The sequence below is a fragment of the Lissotriton vulgaris genome, chromosome 5 (assembly GCF_964263255.1).
Source record: "Lissotriton vulgaris chromosome 5, aLisVul1.2, whole genome shotgun sequence".
Lineage (NCBI taxonomy): Eukaryota > Metazoa > Chordata > Amphibia > Caudata > Salamandridae > Lissotriton > Lissotriton vulgaris.
Genome location: NC_141693.1, coordinates 1,778,404,480 through 1,778,429,152, shown reverse-complemented (window position 1 = coordinate 1,778,429,152; position 24,673 = coordinate 1,778,404,480). Strand labels below are relative to the sequence as shown.

At 44.3% G+C, this 24,673-nt stretch overlaps 1 protein-coding gene across 1 annotated transcript in view; it reads right to left on the bottom strand.

Moving 5' to 3' along the window:
* The window catches only part of EZH1 (enhancer of zeste 1 polycomb repressive complex 2 subunit), a 298,197-nt gene that overhangs the window by 62,387 nt on the left and 211,137 nt on the right, over positions 1 to 24,673 (bottom strand). Inside the window, exons 10-13 of the mRNA XM_086924094.1 lie at positions 20,312 to 20,475; positions 19,563 to 19,654; positions 4,873 to 5,053; positions 2,584 to 2,780 (exon numbers count right to left, since the gene is read on the bottom strand). Coding sequence (XP_086780220.1) covers positions 2,584 to 2,780; positions 4,873 to 5,053; positions 19,563 to 19,654; positions 20,312 to 20,475 — 634 coding nt within the window. The remainder of the gene's footprint in view (positions 1 to 2,583; positions 2,781 to 4,872; positions 5,054 to 19,562; positions 19,655 to 20,311; positions 20,476 to 24,673) is intronic.

Below are 24,673 nucleotides of genomic sequence, written 5' to 3'. Positions count from 1 at the left end.
AAGGACTCATCCCTTCCAAATGCATGTATCTACTACATAAATGCATACATAAGAGAGGCATTTTACTAATTTCTAATCCAACATTAAGACTGTTTGTCTAGCTATTGTTTATTTTTCCATCACTGCTATGAGTTTTGCCCCCTTGAAAGCATTTGTTTACCTTGCACATCACATGAATATCAGAGGTCCACGTGCCTTCCAGACTTTTCTTCTGGAGATTCCAGCACAAACCAGGATCTGATTCAGCTAACAGGATGTACATGTCCTTTCTTGAGCAAGTGAATGTGCTTTACTCACTAGCTTGTGTAAGTATGATCTGCATGTCTGATGAACTGGGACAACAAAGTTGTATACACATCTTCAAGTTTGTAAACATGCCATTGCCCAGCGGTTTATAAAGTTCTTGCTTTCCAATGGACATTAGTTATGTTATTAAAATATTTCTCTCTCTTCCTCCCAAACACGTATTCCTCATATATATCATTAGAGGTGCTCACACATCATTACTACAATTATATTCTGAGAATCTGGCCCTTTGCGAGGGCAAATTTAACATTTGGGATTCATCATCCCAAATGCAAAAATCGCTATTATAGAATTCGCAAATCTGTGAGGAATTGCATTTAAGGAATCTCTATTTGAGATTCCTTAAATGCAATTCATGAAACATTTAAAAATAGCGAATTCGCAATATTGGGCCGCTATTTACCGCAAAGTCAAACCTTGTGGTAAATAGCGGAAACTTGGAAAAAGGCACTTAAGAGCATTTTTCTAAGTTGTATGTTACACACACACATGTCCTTGGGAAATGTGTGTGCGTAACACCAGCATCCAATATCATTTCAGGGGTCCAACAGGGTATCCTTTGGACACCCCTGCACACTTGAAATCGCAAACTCAAAATGCGAATCGCTAATAGCGATTCGCACATTGATATGTCTTCCCATTCATTCCTATGGGCCTTTAGGCCCATAGGAATGAATGGGGAGTTATTCCTTATTTGCGATTAGCAATTAGCTAATCGCAAATAAGGAAGCTGTAGAAATCGTAATAAATATTGCGATTCCTACATGAATCCTGTTTTGCGAGTCTGTAATAGCGATTCCTTATTAATCGCTATTACAGACTCGCAAAACATGGCGATGATGAATCTAGGGGTAAGTGTTTAGCAGAGATGCAGTTATAGCAGATCAGTTGAAAATACTGCATCTTTGCTGAGAAATCACCATGTTTAATGCATCTGCTCAGTAAAGTTTTGGGCTTTAAAAATAAACTCCCAAAGATTTAGTTGATTACTAAAAAAACAAAAATCTTCCCGCTGCAGCAGGAATTTTTCCCCCAGCACGTGAGGTTAATTTAGTTGTTTTCCTGTTGTGAATGCCAAGTTTTATCTGGTGACCCAGAGCGGGTAAAGGTATGCTGGAACATTTGTCATGAATAAAGTGGATGGTCTTAATTACTTTGACACACAGCCCACTATCCGAGAGGGTGTTGGTGAAAAGGTTTCCGCTGGTAGAAACTTAAATGGTTCCTCCCCACTCTAATGAGATCAAGGAAACAGCGAGCTTGGTAGACAGGCTATCCACCAAGGGTCTGACAGAGTATCCCACCTGCCACACTTTAAAAGAGGGCCATAGTTCGTTCTCATAGCTAATGTCAGCAAATACCACCAGGTCTAAAGATAGCAAGAAAAGATGAACACAGGATAGTTTTTTTCTACGAATCACCATCAAATATAAATCAATTAACTTCTAAATTGCCTCAACACTGCTAGCGCTTCGAAACATATTGTACACAAAGCACAACCACTTGGCATCAATGCAGAGAGCAGAGTTTTTGACTCGGAATCCGGGTTCGAGTCTCAGCGTCAACACAACATCATGTGATTCTGGGCAAATCACAATCTCCCCGTGCCCATGGACATTGCCTGGATGCCCTCATGGGTGATAAGCCGCCATATATTAATCTACAAACTTATCTATTCTTGCTCTGGAAAGTAAATACATTCCTTACAAAGGAAAGATTTAGATTGTCCCGACAAGCCCTCACCCTGTCTCAAATCAATGGAGGCAACACCCTATTTGTTGTGGTCCTAAGAAACCTTTTTTAAGATTTACAGGAAGACATGTGGTGAAGCTCCCACTTCCTGCCAGCACCATCTTCAAAACCGACTTCAACATCAACAAAGCAGTAAATAAGACTACACCACAGTGATTCAAAACCCCATACTCGGGTCCCAATTGCCTCCTTCGCCCACCGTTCCCAAGCTGTAATGTACCACCTGTTATTGTACAGCCCTGTTGCCTTGAAGCTAGGCACATACTTTATAAACTTGCATGCACAAATACACAAATCATGCATAAATGCATTGATTAAATAAGAGTTCTAAGGACAAATTTCAACAGCTGACCACCAATTGCAGGCAATGCAAATTCATATGACTTTGGGCTAAGTTGACAAAACGCGCTACACAACTTGAAATCAGGGGACACTATCATAATCACAGAACACTATGGAGAGAGTGGCTGCTATTGTTTTTCACCATCATGTTTCCAAAACGGAGAACCCGTCTTCTATTAATACCTGTTTGCATGTTTTGGTACCCATCAGCCGGGCTATGGAGCAGAAGTTGTTGAAGTAGGTGCCATGGAACACACGGAAAAGCGATTCTTCTGCCCCCGACCACTCTACCGGCTCCTGGGGTTCCTCTGGATCAGGCGCTTCCGAGCTCCTGCTGCTAGGTCTCTGCTTGGTGGGGGTCTGACAGCGTGAATTAGCCTCTAAGATTAGTAAGTCATCAATCAAAATAAAGCAGACTAGCATGAAAAAAGACCATTGTATAAGACTTTCTCCACTCAATCACTTCAGGGAAACACTTGTCAACGCAATAGTGGGGAAAATGTAAGCAAACATGATCTGCAAAGCTATTGGTCATGAATTCTTAAAACAGCATTGCATGGCGCTGAGAATATCTTCAAGTGAGAGACTTCCTACTAAAAAAGGGGGGTGGCCGTATTAAATTTCAAATATGTAAAATCATAGAAAATATGCGCAGCAACACGCCCCCAAGAATTGGTGAGATCTATGAAAGTTTTAACGCCTTACTCCCAGATGATATGGACAAACATGGGGCGGCATGGCAAATTAAACTAGAAGTTCCACCCAGCATTCCCCTTATTGGATATGATTAGTCACTTACTTAATGTCCATAAAACTACAGGCACAGTTTTATAAAACATATTTTTCGTTATATTATACACCGTATAAAATTGCTAAATGGGGGACGGGTAAAGGCACTACCTGCCCGCGATGTGTGCTTCCCGCTGCAGACAGTCTTCATATGTTCGCCACATGTAATATCCTAACAAACGTTATAAATGAAATATCTGGGTTTCTTTCGGACATTACCCGTGCTAGCATTAACATAACAACTGAAGAGATTATGCTGGGCATCTCTAATAAAGAACGTCCTAGACAGGTTCAAGTGCTGATTTTCGTGGCAATGGCTATCTTTCGACTGTGTGTCGCATCAGCCTGGCTCGATCCCACTCCACCATCCTTTTCCCAATGGAAGGCTAGATTACTCGCGACATGTAGTCTCGAGGTCGCCATTTATAAAAAAACGGGGCGTAATATTCAGAAGAGAGGCATGAAAATTTGGGCACCTCTGCTAGATTGGATTCAGGCACACTGAATACAGGAATTGAAAAAGCCTTTTGATAAATGCTAAATGCTTTAATCACCAAATAATGCAATACAACCTTTTTGATAATACTAAATTGTGTCTCATTAAATCATCACAGAAGGAAATGTATGATTAAGAGTGTATTGAGTTTTGATGCTAATATGTTTTCTTTCTGTTCTCCTTTATTCCTTCCTTAAGGAATTCGTATTCGTGTACTGTAAATACCTATGTATGTAACAATAGAAATACCTGTCCTCATGGGGGGTGGGGTGGGAACCAGGGGCTATAAATAATATGTTGTAAAAACTTGAATAAAAAATGTTTAAAAAAAAAAAAAAGAGAATCAGAAATCGAATGTCCTGTATGAAGTCGTAAATAGAGTGGCACTCAAAAATCTACGTTGAGGAATTGAAATGGAGAAACCGACATTTGTGCAAAGAAAATCTCTAGGTCTAGAGAGTCTACTGCTTTGAAGTCATCTCCCACTGTGTCCTTAGGTCTTATATATTACATGAAAAGGGTCCTATTTCTGCCCCTTTTCTAAAGGTCCGGTTACTAATTGCTGACAAAGCATACTTAAACATGTATTGGTTTCACTAAAGGTTACGCAAAAAAAAAATACGTTTTTATTATTATAGCTGCACTGTTTAAGTGTCCAGTAAACGTAGGTATGTATGAGGAAACAAAAAGAAAAGTTGCATTTCTACTGGAAAGAATGCAGATAAATAGGACACACCAGAGGTATGCTTCCGACAGGATGAATTAGGGATGTTTGTGAAGATGCAGATTTAATGTTTGTATCAAAATTACGACCACAGAAAAGATTCTAGTTTTCTAGGGAAGAAGTTACTTTCAGTTACAGAAGAAATGTGTCAAAGAAAACCCCAGTGGCCTAAATCTTGGTTTTGATTTAATCTCATGCCTACAATAGTTCTCTACCAACATATGCTGCTATTGCAATATAATTGATCATACTGGTGTTCTGGTCCAAACTGTATGTTCTCACTGCCGATCTGTGCTGTGTAACAACATTCAGGACCTAGCAAACTAAATGAAATATACATAGGTTGCACCGGAGCAGTCGATCGAAGGAAGGGTTTCAACATTTTACACACAAGCCACATGTTCATGGTACCCATTTATGATCAATTCAATGGTACTGGAAAATCTGGTGGCCTTCAGTTTACCTGAAGAGCTTGAGGCCCATTCGTTGCCTGTATCCCGGTCACTGTCGCCTTCCTTGGTGTCAGCAACCGCAGCCGTGGAGGCGCTTGAGGAGGCGGCTGTAACTCCGGTATTACGCTTCCGGCGCCTGCCAGAACACTTTGATCTTGGGTTATTCAGAATGACATATTCCTTAGCTCCTTCCTGCATGCCAAGCACGCAGACGCCAAAAGCATTGAGAAAAACACAATGAAAAATGTTTCTCTTTAAAAATAAGTCGACAGATCCAAGTTTTTGGATTATCACATACATATATTTGTCACTCTCAGATTGATGCAGGACACATAACTAGTCTTAATAAATTAATAACAATGCTACACATACCAGTGTCCTAGGAGAAACTAGAGGCTTTGATTATCATCAGTTGTTTTACTTAAAATAGGACACAGGATATTTACATATCATTGTTGCTGAACTAAAACTGTATGGGGAGTAGGGAAATGTTCAGGTTTTCATGAAGACTTCACAAGCAGAAATGGGTGAATGCTTATAACACAAGTGCTCACTGAATTGTAACTGCTGGGTTTGTTGAATTAGCACACCATCACAAGCTCTTGCCACTCTCAACCAACAGGTTGAGAGTGGCAAGAGCTTGTGATGGTGTTTCAATACAATAAAAGTTCAATTGCTTCATTAGTTTGAATTGCAGTAGTAGGATAAAGGGAGCTGGAGTGCTTGTGTTGTAGTTTTGTGGCTAGGGTTCACCCAAAGTTGGTTCTTTGACATTTAGCTTGTTTTCCAAATATGCACTAATGCAAAAGTTATTCAAAATATTTTGTTAAATCTTACTGAATTCATAATCCTCAAACGGCATTATCAAGAACAACTGTTTCATTTCAAAATAATTCAATGGAGTTCTTTGGTTCAGTGTTTTTTTCATGAAAATTCTTATTTGAAGCATATACACAGTAGCTTTAATTACCTTGGAAGAAATGGTATAGTTATTCCAAAACAAACCTAGGTCTCATTAAAGACGTACACAAAATAGTTGTGAAAGCTTACAACTACTCATGCAAAATTTGTACATCTTTGAATGCTAGTCACTGAAAATGTGAAACAGACGATTCATAAAGGCCTTAGATCTAGGCATGAGTTTCTCTGAGTGCCTAAATATGTGGTGTACACCTATTTTTGCAAATGCTATGTATATCTGCATTAAAGAAAATGGGCACATTCAGACTCAAGAAATATTTAATATTTTACAAAGATTTCTTTTTTTTCTTGATATCAAAACCTTTGTCTATAATCTGCCCTCTCAACATACGTTTATAATTAAGGATTTATATGTACTTTGCCATACTCGCATCTTAATGACGATTACTAAAATGCCTTGGTCATTTTATGTACGTTTAAAAGTGTAGCTATGTTAAGGAAAGCAAAGAAAGGCAGCTAGAATGGCAGACAGAGAGAATGAAAGAGCTAGACCCAAGCCAACATCCTGATTTCTGAAATGAAAGCCCAGGAATCAAAAGAGAATATCTTGAGACACAGAGTCATCCGGTAATACTACACATGATGAATCATTCATGGCTAGGAATGTTTAAAGTCATCAGTTGGATGCAATCAACATTGAAACCAAAGGCAAAGTGACATTTAGCTGCCAGCTTCCCCCCTGTGGGTGGAGAAATGAATAATATAATCCTACTTTTAGGAACATTTTACAACCCACTTATGGGTGGTACTTATTGCAGCTAGCAAGGAGCGCAAGACCTGGCTCTTCAACTGAATCACAGAGCCCTCGACGAAGCAGCAGTACGCCCTCCTCCCCTAGTGCCTTGGCACCCTCACAGGTGAGTAGCCATGCTTTACAAGACACTTGATTGATTGGCGATTGCCCAGTTGTAGCACCAGCAAAGGCATTATGAAACCCGCAAATTCATTAATATCCTAGAAGTTAACCATCCAAACTTTCATGCTATGCTCTCAACTGTGGGCAATGCCAACATGAGCACTGGTACTCTTGATACTGAGGCACTAGATTGTGGGTTTCAATAATAAGCAGGGCCGGACTGGCCGTAGCAGGCATTGGGCGTTTCCCCGGGAGGCTGAAAGGGTGGGGGCCTTTTTAGGAGAGGTGGGGGCCGTTTTTTATTACTGGCTGCCGGTTTTGCAGCAGTGCTGCAATATCAGCACTCCTGCCAAGTACCACACATCAGGCGTTACACTAACGCATTCCATTACGGTGATCTGCATCACCGCACTGAAATGCACAGTCACACATTATAGGCATCCCTTCTGCCTCGGCTGTCAAACCGTAGCACTACTGTGCTGACTATTAAACTAGTAGTTGGAGTGGCGTTGTGATGAGCGCACTGCTCCCGGCAGGCTTTGGGGGCTGCTGAAGCTGAGCTTGGATACAATGTATCAAGTATTCCTGGGCGCTGCATTCCCTTCCGAGTGAATGATCAGTGTCAGGAGAGGGAGTGCCCAATTGCTTTGACTACTGTGTAGGATATTATGCCTGCTGCTGCCTCCTGCGGTGGTGCGAGCGCGTGGCTAAAGATTTGGGACTCAGGCTGGGCACTGGCACTACTCTCCCCGCCACGCGTTACTTAAATCCTTGTGACCGCTGCTGGAGCCCAGACACACACTACAGTGCAGCTGCTGCTGATCCTTGAATGCAGCCCGAGCGACACATTTGCCAAGGGCGGCCTGGAGGACTCACTCTGAGGAGGCAGGCCGCCCAGCCTTAAGCCGAACTGCCCAGCCGCTGCTCGCCTCGCAATTTAAGTACGTTTAATGTCAACAATGTCCATCACAGTGCACCTCTGGAGCGTGATAATGTGACTAAAATGTGCTTTATATTATAGCGCCGCTTGCTGCAATATACTTGAAATCATACAGCGCCCTGGCTTACTCAATTGCCACGCTATGTGTGTCATTGCCTCTCAGCCTCTTTCCTCCAATGATTTCCTGTAGCTCTATGCTGCAGGCCGCTGTTAGTCAGTGACTCATTAAGGCAAGTTATCTGGGCAGCTGGCCACCCCAGGGCTGAGCACATAGTGGTGCACCAACCGGGCAACAGAACGCTTGCTTTGGGGTAAGAGTTTGTTGTTGGGGCCTCGCACATCCTGGTAGGGTGACTCAGACAGTGAAGGGCACTACATTATAGCCCTTCCATTGCTGGTGCTATGCAGCATTTAACTTAAGAGTTTCTCATTGCTCAAATGGGTGTTATTTCTGATATTTATGTTTCGCTGGTCTTCTTTCCTTGATTTTGCTTGTGAGAAAGCATCACTCATATTTGTGGAAATGTCACTCATAATTACACCGACAATATGAAAATGGCACACATATCAATCTGAAACCTTGGCAGCTATGTAGCGGCCCGTCGGTAACAAAAGCAGCAGTACTGGGGGTGGGTTTAGTTAAACAGCAGTGCTTCACACTTACACACTCGCTCCCTACCCCCTCCCACCTCACCTTGTCCCCCGGGGGCAGGTCTCATAAAAATGCGGGGGTGATTTGTGTTCTCAGTCAAGCATGATCATAAGATATCATTATTTTCAATAAACTTTTCAGTGTAATTCATAAAAAATGAAAATCTACATATCTAGGTTTACACCAAATTTTAGGTGTAGATTTTCAAATGTCTGGTAATATCAAAGGTGCCTAGAAATACTAGTGATGGAAAATAGTTATGCTATCATATAGACATAGAGAAAAAACTAAAATGCCTCCTCCACCTTTATTCAAAATTTACTTCAAAAGTCAAACTACAATTTATTTAGTTTGATAAGGTATTTTTATTTATACCGACCAATTTTATGTTTTTGGATTGTTTTTAGAGATTCATAGATGAAAACAATATATCTACACATCAGATATTATTCATATATACTGTGATAGATTAATTACTCCTCCCCGTTTGGCAAACGGGGAGGAGTAAATAATCTATCACAGTATCAATGAATAATATCTGATGTGTAGATATATTGTTTTCATTAATTGAACTCCTCATTGTTTCACTTTGTCTATTCATTTTTGACATTTGAAGTGTACATAACGTGTTGTTTTGTTTAAAATTGTTTTTGTTCAGGATGAATGATTGATATTGATTAATTGACTTTGATTTGTTTTTTTCTGTTACATGTATATTTCCAATGATAATGTATAGTGTTGTAAATAGATCAATGTACAGTGGTCTTGTTTTGCATCTATGAATCTCTAAAAACAATCCTAAAAACATAAAATTGGTCGGTATAAATAAAAATACCTTATCAAACTAAATAAATTGTAGTTTGACTTTTGAAGTAAATTTTGAATAAAGGTGGAGGAGGCATTTTCGTTTTTTCTTGATAAAATAAGGTCCAGCCTACTCCATGCTCTGAAGGACCTAACTCCATAGATTTACAAAAATCATATAGACATATACATATGGATGACTGTACAAAGACTTGCCTTTTCATTTTGTATCTACATCAACATGTTTTATCCCAATAAAAAATCCTTTCCCATACACCCCTCTACCACCAGATTTGGAGACGCCTTTCTATTCTCATCAGTTATCCCAGCCCATGATCCAGGATTTTTTTAAATATCCACAAACTTGAAATAGTGCATAATATACCAAGGCTACCCCCTAGAATGACCACTCCCCACAAATGATAGCAGATTTAAGGATTTAAGGTTTAGTTGAGAGGGTACTCCAGCACAAACATGGCATGTTACCCTGTTTTTAAAGTCAGGTGAATCGAAATTTGCCTAGCATTTGTAACGGTAAGTTTCAATTCTATTAAGGACACGGAGGCGAGGATTATGCTTTTCTTTCTTCGCATTTATTACAAATTGGAAAACACAGCAGCCTTAGAAAAGCTCATAATGCAGAAAAAATGCTTAAAACCAACAATAAAGCATTTTAGCCATATAACTCAAGAAAAAAATGTCTCTGGGACTACAACTCCCATCATGACAATATAACAGTCCAAACGGAGTCCTTCCTCTATGTCCACAATCCATAGATAGGCAGTCCCTTCTCCATGTTCCTCCTCTTTCTTCGCGCAAATTACGCCGTCAGTTCATTGATCCTGCTTGGAACCATAATTTCCTAACGGAAGAAATAGAACTGCGTCAGCGCCGTAACGGAAATATTCAGGATTTTACAATCAAATCAACATGCAAGGCTCATAATCAACCATGAGGAGAAACTTTAAAACCTGGCTACTTACCGCCATACGGGGGGGTGTCGATTGACGATATACCGGGTGGGATAATCCTCGCCTCCGTGTCCTTAATAGAATTGAAACTTACCGTTACAAATGCTAGGCAAATTTCGATTCTATGGCAGGACCGGAGGCTCAGATTATGCTAGTTCAAAGCTTACTTACCACCAAACTTGCAATATCCACCACCGGCTTAAAGTAAAACCTCTTAAAGGTGGAATCGGAGGACCAGTCCGCGGCCCGCATCAAATCCTCCAAACGAGCTCCTGCAGAGAAAGCCTTAGAGGCCATGGACCCCCTGGCCGAATGAGCTCCGAAACGTTTAGTATCAATACCTGCCTCTTGCATGACCCAACGCACCCACCTGGCTATGGTGGGGGAAGAGACTGCATGGTGTGGCTTTCGCAAGGCAATCAACAATTGTCTCTCGCCCGGAGGGCGAATGTCCCAAGTCATTTCTTCATAAGCTTTCAGACACTGAACAACACATAGCTTCGGGACATCCACGAAGGCCGGATACGAAATCGTTCTAGAAGCCGACTTTGTGCGGCGACCAATTGTGAATGTGACACCATCTGGTGAAAACACGCGTGCTGATACATCTAGAGCCCGCACATCCGACACTCTCCGGCAGGACACCAAGCATAGAAGCATAGCCAGCTTCGCCGAGAGTTCCTTGACCGATAGGTACCTGTTAGGTTGCCAGGACAGGAAAAGGTTCAAGACCAAATTGACGTCCCAAAGGACTGAGTACCGGGGCTCTGGTGGTAACGCCAAACGGACGCCCCGCAAAAGACGGCACACAAAAGGGTGTACTCCGATCGGAGCACCGTCAACCGGGTGGTGCGCCGCAGATACAGCCGAACGCACAGCATTAATCGTGCGGTAAGCAAAGCCCCCCACGGCCAATTCCGTCAAATAGTTCAACACGGGAACGAGTCCCGCGACCAAGGGATCCAAACTCCGTCGAAGACACCAACGCACCCACTTAGACCAAGCGGATTTGTAGCGCTTCGACGTACTGGCAGCCCAGGCCTTGGATAACAGACCTTCAGCTGATCTCGAAAGGCCCGGGAGCGACCAACGTCTCCTGAAAGCCTCCATGCCATGAGGCGGAGAGAGTTCTGAACGATGAGAGGATGCGGATCTCGATCCGGATTGAGGAGCAGGTGAGGAAGCCGGGGGAGTAGGATTGGAGAATCCCAGGAAAGTTCCAGAAGAACTGGAAACCAGACTTGGTACCTCCAGAGCGGTGTCACCAACACCAGCTCCACTTCCTGCCGGCGAACCTGCGCCGCCGTACGCATCACCATCGAAAAAGGCGGAAACGCAAAGGGCTTCTCCTTGCTCCAGTCCTGGAGAAACGCGTCTGTGGCTTCTGCCAGCGGATCCGGCCTCCAACTGAAGAACCTCGGAAGTTGGTGATCCAAACGGGACGCAAACAGGTCCAGTGAGAAAGGACCCCACAGCCCGTTGAGCCAGCGAAAGACCTGGACATCCAACATCCACAGACTGGAATCCCGGAGGTACCTGGAGTGCCAGTCTGCAACCTGGTTGGCCTGACCCGGCAGGTACTCCGCCGTCACCGATACCTGGTGCTCTAGACAGTAATCCCAGAACTGTTTCGCCAAATTCGCCAGTGCACGGGATCTCGCGCCCCCTAGGTGGTTCACATACCGCACTGCCGATACATTGTCCATTTTCAATAGGACGCACGACTTCACTGAGTCCCTGGTCCAGCAGCGTACTGCAAAGGAACCCGCCAGAAGCTCTAGACAGTTGATATGTAACTTCTGTTCCTCCAAGGACCAAGTGCCGCCTGTTGAAAAATCCCCACATCGCGCTCCCCAACCGACTCTGCTGGCATCGGATTCGATGACGAGGTCCGGGGAAGATCCGAAAATTGCCCGACCATTCCAGGCCTCCATGTGGGTAAGCCACCACAACATTTCCTCCTTGACCTCCTCCGATAGGGGAACCATCTGGTCGTAGGACACGCCCCTGCGTAGATGATAAGCTTTGAGACGTTGGAGAGCCCTGTAATGCAGAGGGCCCGGAAAGATGGCCTGAATCGATGACGATAGCAGGCCCACCACTCTGGCAACTTGACGTAACGATGTGTGGGACCTTGCAACTGTCTGACGTAAGACGTGCTTGATCTTGGACATCTTCCGAGACGGAAGACTCAGGGAAGCGTCGACGGAGTCTATGACAAACCCCAAAAATTCTACTTTCTGAGAGGGTACGAGAACCGACTTGTCTCCATTGATGACAAAACCGAGCTCCTGGAGGAGGTCGACCGTCTGGTCCAGCTGAGAAAGCAAACTGTGTGGGCATTGCGCCATCAATAAAATGTCGTCTAGATAGACGATTAGGCGAATCCCCTGCGCTCGCAAAAACTCCACCACAGGATGTAGTACTTTGGTGAAACACCACGGGGCTGAGGACAGACCGAACGGGAGGGCCGTGAATTCGAACACCTGTTCCCGCCAGAGAAACTGGAGGAAGCGACGATGAGGAGGGAAGATTGGAACCACAAGATAAGCATCCTTGAGATCCAACCGTACGAACCAATCCCGTGGAAGTAGAATATCTCGAAGGAGATGAATTCCCTCCATTTTGAAATGATGATAGACCAACCATCCGTTGAATTCTTTGAGGTTGATCACTGGACGACGGCCTCCGCCGGGTTTGTCCACTAGGAAAAGATTGCTGAGGAAGCCCGACGGGTGTCGAGTTGATTGACGAACGGCCCTTTTGCGGAGAAGCTCCGCAACCTCTTCGTCTATCAACTGGGCATCGGTCGCTGAAAAGGTTATAGGGCGCGGGGCGCACACCTGGAAAGGTTGATCGTAGAATTCGATATGAAAACCGCGGATAGTTTGCAACACCCAAGCATCCGCTGTAAGGTCTACCCACGCCCTCCGAAAGGCCGCTAGTCGGCCGCCAATCTGAACCTGCTCTGCGGGGATAACACTCACCGTGTGTGTTGGAAGCGTTGGAGTTCTTTCTGAAGCCTCGACCTCCAAAACGTTGCCCTCTTGTAGGGTAGAAAGAGTTGAAGTTGGCTGAGGTGTTGTACTGTCCTCGCCCGGAGCCTTGCCCTCTGTTGCCGGCATTTTGCCCGCCACGGCCGGTCCCGCGGCCCCTACCGCGACCGGCCCCTTGGGAGAAACGCTGATGGAATACGCGTTTAATACTGGACTGAGCTCTGTCCAGGGACGTAAAGGTAGCCACGAACTTCCCTAACTCTTTAATGAACGGTTCTCCGAAGAGACCACCTTGGGCAACCGCTCCTGCCTCTGAAGAGGCTAAGTCTCCTAACTTAGGATCCAGCTTAATTAGGAAAGACCTCCGCCGTTCGGTGGAGAGGGCGCAGTTGGCGTTGCCCAAGAAAACAATCACCCTCTGCGCCCAATTTGACAAAACGTCGGGGTCAATGGCGGAACCAGTAGCTTTAGCCTCCTCCGCCATGTCTAGGATCTTAGTAATGGGTCCTACTGCGTCGAGCATTTTGTCCTGACACGATCGCCAGGATCTGTCAATGCCCTTACGTGGGTCCTTCATAAACTTTGCTAGAAACGTTGCCATCTTTGCATCTAAATCCGGAGTCATGGCAACTTTTCCCTCCAAGGTGGGCCTAGGGCATTCCCCACGGAGGCATCCCCTGGCCTCCTGCTCCAGAGGCTTACGCAACCGACTAGCCACGAACTTTGCCACCTTGTCACCCGGGGCCCAGGCTGCGGAGCGCGGATGCATTATTTCATCCGGATCCAGCATACCTGAGCTGTCCCGCGGTAACTCAGTGGCCGAGCTCGAAGGTCGCCAGGAACGCACTGATTCCTCTTCACCGTCCGAATTCGGGGAGTCCCCCGGGGACGAAGGGGCAGTCTCAGTAGCTACCACCGAGGCGGGGGCCGCAGGCTGGTCAGGCGGGGACTCTGTCGCCTTAGCTAAAAAAGCGTCACGCAGACGCTCAAAGGCACCCTTGTCCACCCCCTGAGCACCCTCCGACAACCCCCCCTTGCAGGGCTTCTTAGGAGCAGAGGGGCCCTCACCTGATGGACCTGGGAGGGCATAAGGGATTCCTGACTGCGCCTGAGCTAGTTTGGCGCACTCCTCAACTATGCGCGCCGAAAGACGCTCCTCCATAGGGGTTACCACTTCTGTGACACAGCGGTAGATAGAGCTGTCTACAGCTTGGTAAAACTCCTCATCTTGTAAATATGATTGGGAGTCACCCTCATAATAATCGTCCTCCATGCTGCACAAAGGTAGCTTAAGGGATTTACACTCTACCCAATAGTCTGGGTATTACTTAGAATTAGGGCAGACCGGAGGACTGCAACAGTTTTGGTTGCCAGGGACTGGCAAAATTAGGGTGCACTCACAACCCCCAGCGCGCAGACCCACCCCAGGGGGACCAGGTCAGCTGTCTCACTGCGCGCTGCCACACCATACAACACGAGTGCCGAAATCTGCCAGGTCGGCGTTAACGCGGCAGAACACCGCAATACAGACCCCCACTGGGGCGTTCAAATATGGGGCAAAAACGATACAGACCCGATAAACGGGCGTTTTGTGAGACAGACTCGAGGGCTCGGCTCCGCGGCGGTTGGTCTCCTCAGCGCGGCTCCTCTGTGAGGAGAAACTCGCGCCGGAGACCAACGAGACGCGGCCGCGCCCCCTAGCGGGTGACTGCGCACCGCAACAACACACCGGGCACAGTCGCGAAGGAAGCGAAACGGCGCTTCCGCGACCCAAATGGGGCTCTGAAACAAAGAAATCACCAGAGACCCATAGCCCCAAATAAAAGTTAAGCAGAACAGTGCATAAAGTAGTACAAATACCCAACAATCACATTCTGAGAGAGGGAGAGAAAAAACACTTAACTGGCTGCGGAAGCAGCGAAGAAAGAGGAGGAACATGGAGAAGGGACTGCCTATCTATGGATTGTGGACATAGAGGAAGGACTCCGTTTGGACTGTTATATTGTCATGATGGGAGTTGTAGTCCCAGAGACATTTTTTTCTTGAGTTATATGGCTAAAATGCTTTATTGTTGGTTTTAAGCATTTTTTCTGCATTATGAGCTTTTCTAAGGCTGCTGTGTTTTCCAATTTGTAATAAATGCGAAGAAAGAAAAGCATAATCTGAGCCTCCGGTCCTGCCATAGAATCATCATGTTTCTGCCGGCGATATCCCTGTTGGCTCTGCTTACAGAAACCTTATAATAATAGCCTGACTGCTTTCAGGCGGTCAATATAAGTACCTCAGGCCCTCCACCATTTTTAGGGCAGACATTCTAAGGTACATTTTGTATCCTGTTTAGGCTGCAGGGAAAAGTCTGGTGTTCCTGAACATACCTTGTTAGAAACACCCCCACACAGTGGAAGAAAAAAAACAAGCTGTCAGTCATTAGATTTTTGTTTTTCAAAAACAAACCGACTTTGTGAGTTTCATTTCGAAAAACTAAAAAGTCTGCTAAGCTTCCAAATCAAACAGGATAGGCGCTCAGCAAACTTTCAGTGTCTTCAGAGGAGTGACAGTGGTAGTGGCTCGTTTGAAGACATTGAGATTCCTGCAAGGCAGATGGAGATATCTAAACAAGGCCGGAATGGGCGTATCACACATCGGGCATTTTCCCTGAAGACTGAAAGAGTGGGAGGCCGCTGTTGTGACTGGGGGCTGGTTTGGTAGCAGTGCAACATTTTAAAAGCACGGCAGAGTTCCTTGTATATCCAACAGTTTTTAGGAAACAATAAAAGTGCCATGGTACCTCAGGTGATTAATGTGCCTGCTGGAGAGAGATTCGAGTTTTGTCTACAGGCAGTTTTGACTCAACTAAGGTAGTGCAGAGGGTTAATATGCCTGCTGCAAAGAGCGTGTACTATGCAGATCAAAAAACAGTATTTTATATGCACTCAATGCGTTCCTGCTTTTGTCACAGAGATCCTTTTGTTACTGTTCGGTTCATAACTTGCAATGATAATTATGTTAGAAAGTTACCCTTTTTTGTCCCAGTCTTTCATTTTCCAAATTTTGCTAAAAAGGGCTTCTTTAGGTAGAAATACATTATTTTTAGTAAAGTCAATCCTAACCACTGTGTTACGTTCTGAATCGAGAGTTTATGCTTCCACAGACCAAGCATTCTTACAAAAATGCCGGCCAGTATGGATGACATGCGACTCCTACACTTTCTAGTCCCCTTTATTCTATTCATTTATTTATTATTTAAAAAGTTTTATATAACACGAACAAGACCTGTGAGGGTCTCAGAGCACTTTAGTGGTGAGCAAAAAAAGAAGAAGAGACCTATAAATCTGACAACAGGGTGGTCAAAAGTGCCAGGGGAGATAAACTATGACAGCATTGCATATATAATCATAAACAGTCTAATCAAATAATAGGTCAAAGCAGGCATGGAGAATAAAGGAACAAGAATAAACGAAGCATGTTACCAAGTCACAAAGGAGGAGCTGGGAGAAAACCGAGAATAGAGTGAGTATGAAAAGTGCATACAGAGACAACTCTCCGAAAACCCCCCTAATCAAATAGAATAAAAAGACAGGTAAAAACAGAGAGGGGACAAGTCAGTGAGTGCCTATAAGGCAATGGGTTCTAGGACAAGTGTTTGTTCATCAGAAGCACTTTTACTGCCTCTTTGAAATTTATAGTTGAAGGGATCGTCCTGATTACCAGAGGCAGGGAGTTCTAAATTCTCGGGGCAATACCAGAGAAAGCTCGATCATAAGTTGTTTTTTTACGGAATTTCTGAGGTTAGAGCAGAAGGGTGTAGTGTTGTAATGAAAGGATTTATGAGTCCTGCAAGCAATTTTTAGTTGTATCCTTGCTTCATAAGAGAGCAAAATTAGGGATTTTAGCCCAGTGTAATATGGTGGTATCTTTTTGAGCCAGTGAAGAGTATAGCAGCAGAGTTAAGAGAGGCCCTAAGTGGAGTCCTCTTCGATCGCTGCAGTTCACGGAGGGTTGCACTTTCATGGTCCAACTTGGAGATCACCAGAGATTGCACAGCGGATTTGAAGTTGTTGGTGGGGGGTGTAGAAAAGGTTTTTATTATTCTTAGGATACTCATTTGGAAGCTGGCTCCCTTGGTGAGGGCAGTAATATGTGTCTGCATGTACAGGCTCTTGTTCAGCATTATGCCCAAAGAACTCGTGGAGTCAGTGATGTGAGGTATGCAGTTAAGAGCGGTTGGCTGATCCATCAATTCACTGATGACAGATGATTGATTAGGTGAGGAGATTAAAAGGAATTCTGTTGTCAGACCGTTGAGTTTAAGATGATTTAGAGTCAGCCAGTTTTGGGCTTTCAGCAGAGTGGTGTTGAGTGAATATCATCAGGGAAGGAGACGTTCAGGTACAGTTGGGTATCATCGGCATACATGCGATAATGGACAATGGATAGTTTCAAGATTTCAGCTAAAGGCTCCATGAACAGGTTGTAGAGAGAGTGGATCTTTGAGTTCTATTGTGGAGAAAAGATGCAAACCAATTTTGGACGGGCCCTGAGAGCCCCTTCCTATTTCCCAGTCGGCCGAGTAACCAGTCATGTTTAACTGTATCAAAAGTGGACAATAGGTTGAGCAGGATCAGAAGGCAAGTCTCGTTCTGATCCAGCATTTTGAGAGCATCATTAACAATGTGGTCGATAGCGGTTTCTGTACTATGATCGTGACGGAAGACAGACTGGAATTGGTCCAGTAGTTGGAAGCATTTTATGTGATTACAAAGCTGAAAGTGGACACATATCTCAATGAGCTTGGCCAAGGTTGAAATGTTGGAGATTGGGTGCAAGTTGTTTAGGTCATTTTGATCTGCCTTCAGTTTTTTAATAATGGGGTAACCTGTCCAGCTTTTAGACAGTCAGGTTAGGAGCTTTGAATTAGTGAGGCACTGACTATCCTGGCCCATACTGGGAGTAGGGATAATTTGATCTCCTTAAAGAAATTCAAAGGGAGAGGGTCACTAAAGTGTTTGGATGGTCAGTGCTGAGAGCGTTTCAAAATAGTGTTATTCTCCAAGATTTCAAATGCGCTGAAAGAAGCGTTGGGCTTGGGATTGAAACCTCTAGTGAGCGACGGTGTCAAAAATGGGGGCGTATGTTGTGAACTGATAGGAGGTAAGATTGGCATGAGCTCCAAAGCAGTCTGCAGATCAAGTTCCATCTTAGTTGTCTTTCAGATGAAGAAAGTGTAGAAATCTTCGCAATTCGGCAATGGTCGTGGTCCAACCAGGGGGAGATTGTGTTTGCCATTCGATTGAGACTTAACAATTTCAAAACGTTTTTGGTGTCGATTTTTAGCTAGGATCAGTTAATTTGTGAAAAAGTTAGCTTTGCAGATTCTTATCCATTTGTTATAGATGTTCCTCAGTGATCTCAGATGTTTAAGATGGTCAAGGGAAGACGAGGATCTCCACAATCTTTCCGCTTGTCTCAGGTTCCTTCTCTCTGCGTTTATACTGCCGTTGTACCAGGGTTTGGAGATTTTGAAAGGTATTATTTTTAATTGTAAAGGAGCGACTGTGTGAAGAATGCTTGTCATGGACCGATTGTAATGTCCAGTGAGATCGTGGATGTCGGTCATAGCCTCATTTTCTATACATTGGTTTACACAGTACGCTCCATTATCTCTGTATGTGAGTGTGATGTAAAATGCTCGGACACCAGTGGCGTAACAAATGCCCCAACAGGCCTCGCAGTGTAGAGGGGCTCCCAAGCTCGAGGGGGCCCCCTCAACACAGTACCCTTGCAAGAGAGGTCCTGAGTGAGTCTGGAGGGGGGCCCCTCCCGGCACTTTACAGGGGACCCCCTCAAGTTCCATTATGCTACTGTCTGGACACCCTACACTGGGATGAGAGGTGCTATAAAACAAATGAAATACATGTGAGAGAGGGGCTATGGAGAGATGAAGGGCACTGTTGGAGGGTGATAGTAAGGGAATCATTGAAAAGCCACACAGTATCCTGATGCACTGTTACGTCATTATTTACAATGCTTTAAAAACAAATACAATAAAATATATAATGGAAAAAGTGTTGTAGAATGCACCATTTTTGCCATTTTTCCCCACACTTTCTTGGGGTAGTACTCTCCCACCCCGCCACCTCCCTTGTAGAGGTCAGACTCACTCCGTTAGCACACTATATATGGTCTGACAACTTTTGCCAGGGCTGCTTTGAGTTCCCAGTCCTGTATCTAAATATGGTGGTCTGTAGTCTGCCCTGGGGGAACAGGTTGCTAAAGACCAAGTATTCCCCTTATTCCTGAGTGTTATTAGACCATAACAAGACAATAATATAGGGGAGCAAATGGAAGTATGCATGTAGACTCCCATTGTATGAATACAAAACTGTAATTTGCACTCTTCCCAGTTATAAAACAGCATATTCTCCCTCTGCCATCTGACGTTGCCAACAGCTGTCTGGAAATGACAGCACCGGGAAAGCATTCTGTGACATATATACCTACCAGCCACAAGAAGCAGTGACCACCGCAAGGCTCAGTCTCAAGCTTGATTTCTCTGTGTCTGCGTCGGTAAACATTGGGGGTGGCGTGGAAAGCTGTAATATAGCAAATATATTTTATGCTTACTCATAACTTAAATAACAATGTTTGTGAATAGATCAAGGACAGCAAAAAGGTGTCAATATATTAATTAGTATCTGAGTGAATGCCTCAGTAGCTGCATGAAATTCAGCATGGATAATAGGCTTGCAGGATGATTGTTCCACTCTGTAAAATAAAAGTACGAAGTAGTGTCTTTTTTTTTTAATATGCCGAGTTTGTGAACTTCTAAATGTTCGCAAAGTTTAAAACAAAATACAATCACAGTAGAAATCTTCTACTAAAAAAAAGAAGACACCCTGTGAATATTAACTTTTGATAAAAAGATTTCTATCACAAAGTTGTGAAAAGAAAATTTCTTTCAAAGTTGTTTTGCCTAAATATGGAAAACTCAAAGTTTACAAACTGCATTAAGTGCTCGATTTTCAAAATGTGTTGACAAAGTTTAAACTTTGCTCACTTCTGGCTGAGTTCCAGCTGACACACAGCTGTAGCCATTTGAATAAATTCAACTTCACAGCTGTGCAAATGCTGAACTACTGATTGTTACATTATAGCTTTCACATTCTAAAATGTACCTTACTTCAAGTATACAATGAAGTCGTTTTTCATTTCAGATTGCAAGGACTGCAGCTCTCAGCAAGCAAACTTACGATGTAAGAAACAGTCATATTTAAAGCAGCGCCTGCAGAAGAGTGTGTGGAAGGAGTGCAAGGACTGCTCCCGCTGCACGGATTTGGCACCTGATCCATCGATGTTCGGAGTGCACTGTGGGGGCAGGACATTCGGGTCCGACACTACTGTGAGGTCTCTGTACCTGTTTACAAGGAAAGGAAGCAGACTGGGTGTTACAGGGGGTCTATGATGGTTAACAAGTGAGTACACACTACTAAGGGGAACTGAAGCAGGATAAGAAGGGAATGGAAAACGTGAAATGTTAATGGGAGCAAATATTTGCGAACAACAGCAGGAAAGGTGATTCTGTGAACTTTACCGGTAAAGTAGATCACAAAATCTTAGGGAAGAACTTGTTGTGAGAAAGTGCCCCCTTTCTTGCATGGTATTCTCCCACTTTTTGCTGAATTGCTGATGTGCTTTGACTGAGTGTGCCCTGGGATCCTGCCAATCAGCTACCCAGGGCCTGTGTTCCTGCCCTAAACCTGCGTTGAAGCCCAATCTGGCCACAGGTAAACCCCTGGTAAATGGTACCACAGGTACCCAGGGGACCAGGGCTGGACTGGTCATTCCGGCCACCGGGCAATCTCCCGGTAAGCTGGAAGGAGTGGGGCCGGTTTTATTGTTGGGGCCGATTTGGACCGACCGTGAGTCACGGTCGGTCCCAATAATAGAACGCAGTGCACAATCAGATGTGAGGCTGGCCCTGGTGTGAGCCGCAGTGGCCTGATCAAAATGAAATAATTTATTTGAAATCTGCACGGGCCGCGCCGATTTCAAATAAATTATTATTTCATTTTGATCAGGCCGCTACGGCGCAACCCAGCATTAATGTATAAAACACTACGTCACCACTGACCGTCCTCACCTACTCCTGGTCACCTGACCAGGATGATGTTTTGTTCCTGGTGGTTGCTGAAGACGCGAGCAGGCTCAGCGCGCATACGTCACCGCCTCCACGGTGCCGCTGTGTTTTTTAGAGTGGGCATGCGCATTGGTAAGTGCCGTGATTGAGCTGAGGCAAGCTTTCAGAGCAGGACAGGTCAGCCAGGAAACGGAAGCCCACTATCAGTAAGTGGAGCGTACTACAAACATGAATGCATGTATATGTTGGAATTTATATAAGCACATGCCTATCAGAGTTTATGACAATTATAGTAAACATGAAGGTATTATTACGTTATAAAGTCCTATACTTTATTTTTTAATTGTATGCGAGTTCTGGTGTGAGGATGCGCTAGAAATAAGAAATGATATCAATAATCTTTTGAGCAGATTTATTTGTATTAGAAGTGGCTTCAGTGTGCGAGCAGTGGCCTCCCACGGACTCTTCCCTCAGCAGAGAGAAGCCTTGGGAAGTATACGCAGCTGTCTCACTAGGTTAGGTCAGCTTGGCCAGGAAGGAATGGTGTGACCCTAGAGAAGGGGTCCCTCTCAGGCCTCTTTATAGGCTCGGGGGGGGGGGGGAGGGAGGGGGGGGGGAAGGACGGTGGCACAGGGAACCTTGCGGCAAAGCCGTTCTCCATGAAAGCGCTTTCGAGGCAGCACAGGTCTATACAGGAGCTATAGTGTCTGCTGTGCAGAAGCTGTTAGCAAGCCAGAGGTGTTGCTGCATACAAAACAGGCTGCACCAACGCTGCCACCCTTATTTCAAAGACAAAATGAGCTTGCACCTGTTCCAGTAGTCTACTGCTGCATATTTTCTGTATCCACATCAAAATTGGGCTCTGAATATTAGATTTTTTTGGGAATGACATGACAGCTAAGTTGGATAAGCCTGGGCACAAAACCATTCATGATTTGGCTATGTTTTGTAGGGTATTCCATACTCCCAACTGGCCGCGTGCCTCTATACGTCCATGGAACACCTCAATCACTTAAAAATCATAATCATATTGACTTGGAAATACATTATCTCATAGTTATGTACGTTACAAAGGCTTCAAACGGTTCTATGAATTTACAATGACTACAAATGTGGACATACGTGGAATCAGAGATGGAGAAGCAGAACATGTGCATCTGTGATTTGTACTTATATTACACAGCAGAATGCCCATAAGCTGGTGTACAATTAGAATCACCCAAATAACATACATAGCAATGAAACGAACATGCACCTATAGCTTCTTCCTTACTGGCATACACTGCCGGGCTATGTAAGTATTTTCAAAATACCATCCATGAGCACAAAGAGGAAGAAAAAACGTATGGAAAGAATTCTCATGATCTATTTTTTTTTTTTTTATCATTTTTATATACTGTATACAATTATCAATACTGTTGCAGGGTGCACCCCAACTGCCATAAATCGTTGGTACATTGCTATACATGTGCTTACCTTCTTGCTGGTTAGGTTTGATAGAGAAGGAGATGTAAGGAGGAATGAACGTGCGAAAATGCTCTTGAAAGAGTGCAATTACACTCTTCCTATTTTTTCCACAGTTTAAATATATTTTTCTCTAGGCGAAACCCCATCTCTGTCAATCTCAACAACCTTCCCAGGCACACCCTTTAATGGGGCTTACCGTCACCCTTTACAGGAGTGAATTTATTAATATTTCCAAGGGTGAGATGGGGTATTTGGAGAGTTTGAGAAACCACGGAGTTCTAAACTATCTTAAAATAGCTAATCTATTCCGATGTTTAGGATTTACCCATATCATACTTGTGAAATAACACTTGGGTATTAAAACATAAAATTGCACTCATAAGGCCTGATTCACAGAGGCATTGCTCTAACTCAATCTTCCCACGTGATTTTCCATTTGGCATGGACTTCACCACATCTGGGTTGTCTTTGTTCATTATTTCTCCATTTAACCCTTCTCCGTGTGCTTCAGCTAATTGTATAATGGGCAGATTAGTCGTAAATACCTTTTTGGCAGTTTAGTCTACAGTTGCGTCAGAGGTATCCATACTAATATAATAAAGAGAGAGCCCAAACCTTTGAGGCGGGTAATCTCAGGAACCACAGCACCAATCACAACACCCATTACAGCGTTGGAAAGGGCAGTGACAGCAGAGGGACATAGGCTATGCAGACGCCCACCATATACATTTAAAAGGTAAAAGAACTGTGCCAGCAAAGTAGTCCCTTGTGGGCGTGTCTGCGTTGTGCTGGGGGCGTGACAATCCCTGGGGCGTGTGGTACGTTCCGCCCTTCATGCCATGTCTCATATTGTGTGCTAATCCCACCCTGCTCCCTTTAAATACCCCTGCACCCCATAATCATAACCCACCCTTACTCCTTAAAATACCCTTAAACACTAACCCATCTTAACCCTATAAATATAGCCTGTACCCCAAAACCCAAACCTATCCCTAAACCCTAAAAATACCCCTGTACCCCCAAACCTAGCCCTGAACCCTATAAATACTTGTGTACCTCAAAACCCAAACCTAGCCCTGAACCCTAAAAATACCCCTGTACCCCAAACCTAGCCCTGAACCCTAAAATTACAACTGTACCCCAAAACCCAAACCTACCCATGAACCCTAAAATACCCCTGTACCCAAAACCTAGCCCTGAACCCTAAAAATGACCCTGTACCCCAAAACCCAAACCTACCCCTGAACCCTAAAATACCCCTGTACCCCAAAACCCAAACCTAGCCCTGAACCCTAAAAATACCCCTGTACCCCCCAAACCTAGCCCTAAACTCTAAAAATTCCCCTATACCCCAAAACCCAAACCTAGTCCTGAACCCTACAAATACCCCTGTACCCCAAAACCCATACCTATCCCTAAACCCTAAAACTACCCCTGTGCCCCATAACCCAAAACTATATCTGAACCCTTAAAATACCCAAACACTCCAAAACATACCTCAGTACCCCAAAACATATATATCCCTATACCCATACTTACCTTATCCAAACATTAAAAAAAACCATGCTTTTATCATTCAACGAATTTCGTTGTAAATGTATCGGTGTTAAAAGCATATAAAATGTAATGCCATGCGTTATAATTGCATTGCGGCGTCATGGTACTTTCGTAATAAAAGTATGTGGAGTGATGGTATGCGGAAAGAAAGTTGCGGAATAATGGGTGCTTACCCTCCCCCGGTAAGTACATTTGTGGCACGGCGGCCCATATCTCCAGCAACATACTCATATTTTTTCACCACCCATTTGAAAAATGCACAGGTCTCTCTCATTGATGGCCAGCACCGACAAACACTTTTAGACACACCTACCGCCACAAGTTCTAGAATTGCGAACTTTAGAGCTGGGGAGCTACGTTCAAATCTCGGCATCAGCTCAACATCCTGTGATTCCAGGCAAATCGCTTTGTCTCCCCATGCCTACCACAAATGAATGTGTTCTTCTGTAAT